The sequence below is a fragment of the Echinococcus granulosus genome (assembly GCF_000524195.1).
Source record: "Echinococcus granulosus chromosome Unknown EG_S00088, whole genome shotgun sequence".
Classification (NCBI taxonomy): domain Eukaryota; kingdom Metazoa; phylum Platyhelminthes; class Cestoda; order Cyclophyllidea; family Taeniidae; genus Echinococcus; species Echinococcus granulosus.
In genome coordinates, this window is record NW_020170468.1 from 322,617 (window position 1) to 334,260 (window position 11,644).

At 35.7% G+C, this 11,644-nt stretch overlaps 1 protein-coding gene across 1 annotated transcript; it reads right to left on the reverse strand. All coding sequences in view use genetic code 11, as the record gives it.

Annotated features, from left to right (window-relative positions):
• Nucleotides 1-4,746: 4,746 nt before the first annotated feature.
• Nucleotides 4,747-9,264, reverse strand: EGR_07856 (hypothetical protein; the record flags this gene model as incomplete). Its single annotated transcript, XM_024497105.1, has 6 exons — nt 4,747-4,884; nt 5,108-5,164; nt 6,377-6,464; nt 7,527-7,670; nt 8,835-8,916; nt 9,192-9,264. The coding sequence occupies 6 exons, from the start codon at nt 9,262-9,264 to the stop codon at nt 4,747-4,749; spliced, it is 582 nt and encodes a 193-aa protein (XP_024348516.1).
• Nucleotides 9,265-11,644: the final 2,380 nt, after the last annotated feature.

Consider the following 11,644-nt stretch of genomic DNA (forward strand, 5'->3'; position numbering starts at 1 on the left):
GTGCATAACTGATGAAAATCTGGAGTTACTCATTATATATTTCAAATAAATGTATTTATTGCTAATACCTTTCCGGCTTGAAGTGATATTTAAATTTTTTGTTGTTTATGAGCAAAAGTAAAATGAAAAACCTGGAATGTTCTTATATTACCTTCTCATTTCCCAAGTCACTGTTGCTATTTTTATGCGTAGTGGGACATCTCCAATCGTCACTTAAACATTAAATTCAAGGCCAACAGAGCGATAAACTGCATCCTTTTTAAAGTTTGCAGTTGTTCACAATAATGGATTGATGGCCAAATACTATTTTGCTCATTAAGCACCAACACATCTGGTTATAAAAATCAGTGCAAACCAATTAAGTGTCTTCATGTAAATAAAGGAAAATACGAATAAAAGGACAAAAGTTTAGGGGAAAAATCATCATTAACTAGCTAATAGTGGACTCCGTTGACTTAAAAATCATCTTAAAAGTCATGTTAATATTAACAAATAATTGCTAGTTAGTATGAGTAAAGTAGTAAGTCTGTATGGCTATCATCAAGATGACAGTTAGGTGTACATTAAGGCGCATGATGCACCCTTGGCATTAGGGCACACTTTAGATAAAGGAGTATACCAGAACCACAAAAAATGTGGTGCAATGATTTACGTGTGCATGGGCTGGCACGAATAAGCACTGATGCGCGAGGCGCTTGTGTGAAGGCGCCTGAGTTTCAACGATGAATCGAGACTATTCGGCAACTATTTTCGCAATTTTAAAATTTCATTCGGCTGCTGTATTTTATGCGACATGAACCAATTGAGATAAAGGGTCTAGTGGGATCCCAATTTTGAAATCTACTGAACATGATTTTTATAATTAAAATGCCTCTTGGCTGTGCTAGTAGCTGCAAGCCCTGCTGTACGTCGACAATACACAATCTGTTAAAATGTTATGTCTTCTTTCGTTCTAAGGGAAGTCTTAAGGCGACACATATTACACGTTAAATTGCTAAAAATTAGGGCATAAATAGAGCTGTTATTTGGTTTTTCACCACTTGAATAAAAAGAGTAACATTTTAAAATCCTCAGTGACCCAATTTTACGGGTCGAGTTTATAATTTGGAGTTCTCCGAATCAAAATAAAGGATATTTTTTGGAAATCACAAAAATCTTCGCATCATTAAAAATTGACTCAACAATAGGTGGGAGAATATTCCTGTTAATTAACAATAACGTTTTGGTCAGAAATTCCCAACACAATATACCATCTTTAATTTTTTGTGAAATTGAAAATAGGTAGGTTACTTGTGTGAGTTTTGAACTCTACTAGAAATATATTAAGCGAAAATATTTGAAATATTCTGAAGTTATTTTTCCAGAATCGTTTGAACTGCATAAGAAATTTGGTTTCTTCCGCTCGAATTTCAGTTTTCTTTGCTTCCAAAAACCAAATTACATGAGTAATTTTTTGAACCCATAAATATGAAAATCACCCGAGCTCAGTAGTTTAATATTTGTTTTAGCTCACAATAAACCACCTGGCTCTTCAATCTGCGCAGGCTAAACTTCCCGGCCCTTTTGTACACCAACAACACTCCTCTGTGTTGGCACGTTTTCAGGGAAACATTGGAGCTCTAAAATAACGCACTTCTATCGTAAAAATGAATCTGTTCGTATCGTTATGTGATAGAACAATAATTTTATTGCGTTAGGAGTGTACGCTTTATGTATTCTTTTTTAAATTTACTTGGAAATTAGCCACTGGCTCAGTATATCCTGTAAAATATAGAATTAATGACTTTAATAATATATCCTTGACTTCCTCTATAAAATTGCTAACATCCGGCTAAACTGTAAAAAGTACTTTGACAATATCCTCCATAATTCCGAATAAGCGTTTAATGTTTAGTTGGATTAACTTAGGATGAATATTATCATTGCAGTCACCTTATGAGAGACCATGTAATCTATAAAACAGGAAGACGGATAAGGGCCACTTTCAGGACGGTTATCGTTGGAACCTTCCGCAAATGTGTCAAGATATTTTGAAGATGAACCAGACTGATTCATCGTCTACGCCGATATGATACCCTTGAGAAAAACAATTGTTATACTGCATAAAAAAAACTAGGAAGCTGTAGTGCAAACAGCATTACCAAAGAATGAACTTTTTTAACACCTAAAACAACTGTGATATTAAAGGGACCTTAACGAGAGTGATCAAGCTCACTAAAATTAGACTGCTTCAAAAAACCGGCAATCTAGCTGGTGATATCTCCGTTTTTGATAGCTGAGACTAGGTTGCTGTTGTTATATATTATAAAGGCAACTCCCTAACAGGGGTTTCTTAGTTAAATTTCTAAATTATTTGGGCAATTTGGTATAAGTCTTACCCCTTTACAAATTAAGCAATCTGAGTGCCATTTTCGCTTTTGGAGCCATATCACAATAACCATTCAGGGCCTGGTATGCGCAAATGGAACTCCTTATGATATTTTGAAGGATGCTTATGTGCCGTGGCGCTTGATGCTTTCCATAGAGAGAGGAACTATGAGAATGAAAGTATCTCATGTGAAAATAATAAGCCAACACACTAACGCAACATGCAAGATGTGTCGGTATGTACATTACAAATGTCATAGTGTAATTGGAGGTATGCCAATGAAGTTTGCAATCATATATTCCAGAATAAATAAGACATTAAATCAAATTTATTTAAACGCTGTCAGTAAGACGAATAAACAAATTTCGCTCTTTGATAGATTGTCTTTCAGCGTAAGCAAAGTGTTGAATAAAAAGGAGCATATATATATATATATATATATATATATGATTATGATCAGGTTAGGTAATTTTTTTAAATGCCGCTTTGAACTTAGCAAAAAGAGGTAAACCGAGAATTGTGCAGATTACGCAAATCAATTACCGCAGCAACATCCACGCGGTGCTTGCAATCGTGACTCAGAAGAGCTCCTGATTCGTTAGTCACCTCACCCAATTTCACTAAAAATTGCAGCTAATTGTACTCCATATGAAAAATGGCATTCTCGATTGATTGTTCTGAGTAGCAAAAGTAGTAAATGTAAGTGCATGTTGGGCTAAATCCACCTCAAATATCACAGAACACCTAGAGATTAAACGCATCAGGTCTGTAAGACATCAACAATGCTTCTAGAGTCGAGGAAATTTAAGTTATGAATATCATTGTAAATAAAAATCCTCTAGCTTGTAGTAGTGGTGACTTATAGAAAGTCACTTTAGTTAGAGTAGAGTCATCCAATTGTAGTCAATTTTACTGTCAATTTAGTTACCATTTAACTTATCCGTGTAATTCTGGATGATTTTGAATGGCAGCAGCAGTTACAATTTAAGTGAAGTTACGCCGTTGAATCGGGTTCCAGTCAAGGAGGTTAGCTGACGTGATCACTACTTAATACCTTGAAGCATTATTTGCTGACATCGATTCGACGCAATATACATAGAATAATTGACTTTAAAGCACCGAAAAGTTTATTCATTATTATAAAAGCATGGTTATGATAAAAATCCACAAATGATTTAATTGCCTTTCTCAGACATTTATCCTTTACACTAGTTTAAGTATTTCTTTTAAATTGTAGGATTAGTATTTTTTGTAATAGGAAATCTACTTAAAAATCGTTTGAATTTTACTTCCTTTTTATGCCGCGTTCTAATTTGTCACAGAAGTCGTGAGAAGTCGTGGGCAGTAAGGCAGACTATCTACTAGTGAAGTACAGAAGAACTGAGTTAGATCATTTAGTATAGTGCACCCTTTAGTCAACTTCCCACTTCAGTCATCAAAACACACTCGGTGCTTTAAAAAACCCACAAACCAGCAGCGCTGGTCTTCAAATTTGAGTGCAAAAGAGGGTTTACTCGATACCAATGGCACTAATCCATCTTGACAATTCCATTAGTTTTAAAGTTTCGTTTTATTTGAGAACTGTAATGGGGAGCAAAGGAATGCACTATCCTCATACCACTGGAGACTGGTTAGACACTCTACCCATCTCCAGTCTTACGAACAGTGCCCTAAAAGCGGAATCGTTTAATAAAAGACCTAGTTCAAAATAGATTTAGGAGGATAATTTTCCGCCTCCACTCCCCCTTACCATTTTGTTCTCTCTTCAGTGCTGTCTAGCCCCACCTCTTTGGCTTCTACTTAGACAGTAAAGAGGTGGAGGAGGTATCGCGTGTTCACTTAAGCGACATCTTTAGAGAGGTACCGTGGAGAGCCCCTGAACGAAACTTTCTAAATGGTTCACTTCTAATATCGCTTCAGATTTTAAAGACATTCTCGCAGAACACGGGACTGGGATAGTTATCGAAGGTTGAAGTTGGTTTTAAATCTTCTGTTAAAAGTCTATACAGGTTCTACCATTGTTGACAACTGCCCTTCTTTCGTAACGCAAAGGTTTGTCTATCAACAATAGGATTAAAGGTAGTTGACTTTTAGGATCGGATTCACTTGCCACTGTCACCAGTTTAGCGTTCCGCGTCTTTTCTGAATTCGTAAGAAGATAAATTACTGACCCATAGAAGAGTCGGGACTACTGGAATGGTCCTGAGGCCATGCCGCTGAGTGGAGGTACAATTTACCCAGACTTCAGTGCCTACATCATCAAACGCGGTGTTAAACGAAGTTTCAAAATACTTTGTAGCAGCTAAAAATTCAGATAGCCAAAGCGTAAATATTTTACCATTTCTAGTAGCTGGACCTCTACTAATGACTTATTATAACTATTTTTCCTTTATTGTTAAATTATATGAGCTTTTTGAACCCTCTGCATAAATATCATTGTTGATGCCGGAAACGCGAAATAAAACCTCGGAAGGAAAGTGGATTAAACGTAAATCCCTGTTATCCCAAGAAATATTCTAAATCTAAAAATATATTTTACAAAACTATAAATGCTAGGATTTTATTGCTCCAGTGACACTTGAGATACACTTAGAAACATCCGGCTTTAAACTAACCTCATATTAATTGTCTATAATTACGTATCACTTATCACCTTATCATGTTTCTATTTGCAAAGTTCTAGTGCTTTTCACTATTGTGGAGCATTCGTCTACCGGTTGTAATTGCGTGACACCTCACTTTCAAATATATCAGAAGTTTTAAGAAGTAATGTGCTGATACAGTTGGAACTGCATTCTGAAAACAAAATTTACCAAGGAATAAATTATTCTGTGATATCGGACGAACTTGTTACAAATAGTGTGGTATTCCTTCCATTGATTGGGTTAAACTCATTCTCCGATGTCTAACACTAGAATGCATTTTCAATAATCAAATCAACGTACTTTTCTTATTTTGCCTTTTTTAACCAATGCCAGCATGGCATTGTCTTTGTGCTTGCGTGCTATTAGTGATGAGAAGATCAGTCGAGGCCCACACCCCTGTCGCAATTCAAATTATTCATCACCGAAGCACTCATACTCTGCCAGACATCACTTCGCATTGGCACCGACCTTGTGTGCAATTGATGCTAGTCGACGGAGACAAAAAAATACTACATCGCCAAAAAAACTTGCGCACTCTCACGGAGAAAAGTAGGGTGATATAACGTTGAACAGTGTTTTAAATCGTAAAATTGACCTAAATAAGAGCTACTTAACAGGTTATTGTGTCATTAGAACTTGAAGATTTATACTGACGTACCATACACGAGTTTTAATCCACAAGTTGTATACACCTATTAAGATGTAACATCTGCTTAATGATTTGGTGATTATTTTGGTTCACATAATTTCCTCCTAATAAGGTTATTCAAAATGGATAATTTAAGAGATTACTTAACCAAAAACACGAGCTAAAATTTTTAAGCGTATGTAATTTTTGGTGCACGCTCGAATTTAATGAATAGCGCAACTTGGCAAATTTATACTAGAATCATATCGTGGATAACACTTTCACGTGTTTTACTAATGGCACATTTATCGTGTTGGGCCTTCCAACAAAACAATGAATAAATGTATCAGTTCTGTGTCAACCAGAATTATTGACCCCTTTAGCCAAGTTTGTATGCGTTGGCTCGCATTAATCATCCTTGCTTTATATTTTGCAATGTTTTTGGGCTTAACCAGAGAGGAATTTTGCATTTAACATTTAACTTTGCCCTGTACTAGCAGGTGTTATTTGCTTTCTACTGTTTTCCCACCAAGGATTCAAAAAGTCAGGATGAAATTGGCAAGATAATTCTTCGGGTGTAATTGTCACACCCAGATTTTCCTATTCAATGTGACTTAAAGGAGCTTATGTAAGCAGTTGCAACTCACAGAGAGTGAATAATGTTGTGACGCAATGTACTCTCACTGCTTCTACACAAATGCCTCTCACATCGAACGCCAACACCTGAACTGTGACCTTCCGGTTAAACGAACAAAACCAATCCTCTTTTTTAATCGTAGGGGCATTTGAAGTATCGAAATGCTGGAAAATATTGATTCCAAACCTTTCCTCAGTTTAAGCTTTGAATTTGTCAGTGTGAAAGCTACAGACATTGCAATTAAGAAACGAATCATTGCAAGCGACTGTTGGAAAGAGATCACAAATTAGGTTAATTTTACTCCCTTTTCATGGAAAAACTGAAAATAACTTATGAAAACAATATGATCTATTAAAAGCGAACATAAAGTAGCAATTAAAATTTGCGATCCAAGTGGAGCAAATCATCTATTTGCCTCAAATCTTGTAGATACCTACATCATTCGTAAAGGCCGACAGGGAATCGATGTAGAAAATCATTTTTCTTCCTCATTCTTAACAAGTTTGCCTTTTATAACTGCTTACACAGCAACTTTTAAATTAGCTTAATTAACTGTGCTGACTATTCCGTCTTATTCATCAGATCTGATAAGGTGTTTGCGATCTCTTCAGCACCTTATTACTACGCACGAAGCCCTGCTTTACATAGTTGGTGCGTTTCACTTTATTTACCGAAGTTTTGTTTTAAACACAGCTAATTATCTATTACTCTCAATATGCTTCTTGAATGTTCTTTCTCATAGCATCCAGTGATATTTACTAATAATCTGGGTCATTAAGGTTGTATGGCTGACTAATAGAAATTTTAAAGACCTGTAGGGTGTAAGAAAGTAGTGTCTGCATCAAAATACATCACTAATTTTTGGAGGTAGCTTTTTGTCCATAAATATATATTTAAAGGAGAGGTTTTAAAGTGATTCTTCTATTGAATTCAGATCATCATGATTATTGAGGTACTGACTAACATGACTTTTTAAACATCAGGTGACATATTTAAATTAATTTCTGCGACCGTAGTTCTTAGGTTCTTCGACTACGCCATAGATTGCCTCGTGAGTGGATGACTAAGACTCTGAAATAGCGGGCACCGTGAGCCAAGAATAGAGTCTAAATTCCGCTGACACTACCTAGGCATTTTCTCCATCACGTAGGTGGTAAGTGTTTAGATAGGTGAGGTGAAGTTGAGAACCCAATCAGATTGCCCCTAGCGGTGTGCATTCAACTACCTTTCAGCGACTTAAATACTTACGGATTCACAAAGTCAATCATTTGAGAGCGCCAGTTTGTTGGATTACCTAACAACTGTATTAACTGTAAGTATTTGCAACCTAGAGCAGACAACTTCACACTCCATTTCCACAGGAATTCTAATAATGTATTTGTTTTTTTTCTTCTTAGGAAAAAATAATGTCCGGTCTTTGTGAGGTACACTGGTGACTATATATATCCATTTCAATTTTCACGGCTAAACATCAAATTTTCTTCCAAACTTCTTTAGATTAACATGTCATTTGACGAGTGTCTTGATGAGGCCAAGGCGAGACTAATCATGGTGGCTTTCGTAAAATTTAACGATGAGGATTTCGAGAACCTTATGGCCACACTTCAGGAAATTAGCAAGGACTTCAAAAAGCTCATTATCCTCGCAGTCGACGCTACAAGAAATCTTGTGAGTTACTTCTCTTTACATGCCCTTCATTGGTTTCCTCGAATATGAAGAAAAATCGTCGTTCTTCTATTCCTTCTTCTCCAGCAACTTGCGCGTGATCTAAACGTTACCGCCTGTCCGACATTTCTCTTCTTCCGAAAGCGTACTCTTGTAAGTAGCTTAGGTACCAAGGTCCTCGTATATAATGCAAAATTAAGCCTGGTAATGGAATTAATCATGTTGTTTTGTTGTCACAGCTCGGTAGACGCGTGACCACCAAGCCGACCAAGCTCAAGAAGGATGTTGAGAAGTATTCGAAAACCTTCATCGCCTGCCCTCAGGAGCGCGAATGAGCTTGTCACTTTGATTTGTCTGTGAGTGTGTTTGTGTTAAGAGGTCCCATGACTCACAAGCTCTCCCGCCGGTCTCATTTTTGTACATCCATTCAATGCAACCATCCATAGGGATTTTTGCAAATAAATGACTTAGAAGCAAGAAGAGATCCAGCTCAACAATTGATCTTCTGCAAATTTCCTAATTAATTTAAACCCTTTGTAATTTAAACCCTTTGGCTTTCTGCGCACTTTGGGCTGCACAACATCTTAGTGGTTTCACTTTGGGCCCGTAATTGCGTTAAAACATGTTTTTAGTAAAGGTAAAGCTGCAGGCACCAAATGATTGACGTTTATAACAATGAACGGCTTGAATCAAAAGGGGACTACTCCTTTCTGTAGGAATACAATAACGCACATTTAATCTGTCAAACAAATGCAAGAAAAAAATCTTCTAAAATAAACAATGACAGTAGTAGCACTTGGTCCTTAGCACTATAGCCATCTGTGTTAAAGCTAGTAATTTCCTGTGTTAATAAAATTAAACAAAAAGTTAACTTAATTTTTATTTATTTACCTTGTTTGAGCCTTAAAAATATAAGTCAAGTTCTGTAAAAGTGTACATTTGACTGGTGAATAAATCCCAATGAAAAGGTTACCTATGAATAAACATGATGAGGTTGGGACGCCCATCGAGGCCTCCTGGAGTGGTAATCAATGTCATGTTTGGTTTGTGGAGCACTAATTTATGTTATTGGAGTAATTTTATCGCCTTCTAAACTGCTTCCAAGACGTCGAAAACATGAGGATCTATTGTAAAAGAAAATATTAGGCCTCCCTTTTTAAAAAGTGAAATAACTTCATCTACTTAATAAAACAGGAGGACAGTGAAGTCTAAATTATCAAAAAGTGTGTACAAAATCTTACGATTTACACGTTTTTTGAATTATTACTAAAGCGTGGCAACAACCATCTGCATAAATTGTGCGAATTAATTTTGGCAGCATTATACTGCCTCTTTACCATGTAAAAGTTCGAATCATGGTTTATGTTCCCTAATTAGCTATTTTGCTATTAAATAAATAAGGTTAAACCTTTATTTTATGATTAAAAGATCCACAGCATTTCAATATATTAGACAGGGTGTTATTTGCGTTTTTTTTAGCATAAATGCAATTAATGTTGGCCTGTCACGTTTCTAAATTACCAGTTGTGCTTGTGAAAGTAGTGATTCCCGAATAGCAAATACGGCATTGCATACTTTATGTAAGAAGCAATCATGTGCTTAAACAATTGCAAGCCCCCAGCAAAGTACGCTCAAATAAGAATTGAAGAGCAAGTGTGATGTTAAAAATGTACGCCAAAAGTACAAATGCATCAAATAGTTAAAGTCTTTAATTTTATGTCAGATTAAGTGCTTGACCGACAGAAAATAGGTACTTTCACGCCCCAAGGTTCTATTCTCCCGCATATCTTTGAATGGCTTAAACGCTAAAGAATTGTGGACTTTGATTACTTACCCATAGCATCAAACTTTATTCAAAAGCCGAATAAATGGATCGAAAACAATGTTGCCATTTAAAATTGATATAGACAGTATCTTGTTGCTAATCGTTGATGCACAAATTATTCACTTACAGGAACTAATTAATTGTTAGCAAATCTTCGAATTTCTAGATGATGTAATAAAATCGAATAACTTGTACGAGACACAACTTATGGTCTATGGTAAGGCAGGGTTATTTTTATCACTGCGAATATTTGTTTAAAGATGGAAGCACAAAGGTGATTTGGTATCGAAAACCAACCAAATTTGAAATCCGCTAGTGCAGGAAGGGCTTAAAAATACACAAACATATGCAGTAAAACATTACCTAGATGCAAAATCATCACTCTTGCCTGTTCAAACTGTTCATTAAGATGTGTGGTAGTACTGACGTAATCTGACACGCAGGTTGATTTGAAATGTTAAAGTGTAGCTGAATTGTCATATCCCAAAACTGAAATATTGTTTATTTGGCTTTAAAGTTTGTTGCATTAATGCCATTAAGTAGTTTCAAAGCTTAATGGGACAAAAATACGAGAGTTACTAGAACGACGTCAACAAAACAGGCGCCATCCAATGGTTACCGAATATGGATTGGAAGGTTCCTTATTTAAGCTCTTGCAACTACACAGTTTGTTCTGTAAAAGTCGGGCATGCCCCCAAAAAGAAGCCCTAGACGAAGCAGTCTTAATCTACAGCATCAACTTCACTATGCCTCCACAAAAGTACGTATAGAGATGGTCATTTTCCTTTCTACAAATAAATTGCTTTGATCAATGGCTTTTACAACTTAAAATTTTGCATCAATGTACTGTCATAAGCTTGTGGAAATGTATTTGCATAGTTGAAGCGTATTTAAATTTTCCTCAAGTCTTAGTTTTTGTTGATTAGACGTCTTAACCATGCCCTAAAAATATTAGTCTTATTCAGGTGATAGAGATGAATAAGTTCCAAACGGTTCCTTATATCAGCACATATTGTTCAATCTGATATTTATAATACAACAAAAGGGAATGTTGAATATTTAGTCATAAGCTTTCACAATTGCTCAGAATATTTGTCTTAACTAATTTCAAGAGTACGCCAATAATCAATTGTTCATTTATGTGGGTTCTTCACCAATTTAATGATTTATTTGAAATAATAAAAACGTAAAATTAGCTAAGGCATTATACGAGAAATTGACATATTCCTCTCAGTTACGCTGAATCAGGAACACATTTTGCAAATGAAACTCAATTTGGCGTGTATTAATTAATCCGTCAGCCAATACATTGATTTCCCCGTTCTCTTATAGTAAAAGTAAATAGGCATTACTCAAAAAATTGAAAGTTTTTTACTTTTGCAGCAGGATGACAAATATATCGCTTTTTGTATATGACTCTAGGCAACTAAAGATTTTCTTTCGTCGTTACATTCAAAATCGTCACAAAACTACTGCGCTTAGTGTGGGACCTAAGAGATATGCGATAGTTCTCAATAGAGCATGGTAATTCTGCAATTAACCTCCAACAATGAAGGACTTAACAAAGTAAAACTTAAAAATATCTAGCTGCTGAATATTTTTGCTGCTAAGTTATTTACGGTCCTCAGTTTTTCACAAATTAAATAGAGCATTAGTGGATATGCTCGATAATTCCTATTTTTTGACTGAAGCAAAACCTGCGTCAAATAACAAGTTGCTTTTAATTTTATTGCTTATTAATGCAAGACCGAAGTCCACATTTTCTCTACATGGAACATTTTACTTGTGCACATAAGATGTTTATTAAGCTTATTTGAAATTCAAAATGTAAATTAGATTTCCATCTGGTTTTAGGAAGAATGCCACACTCTCTTAG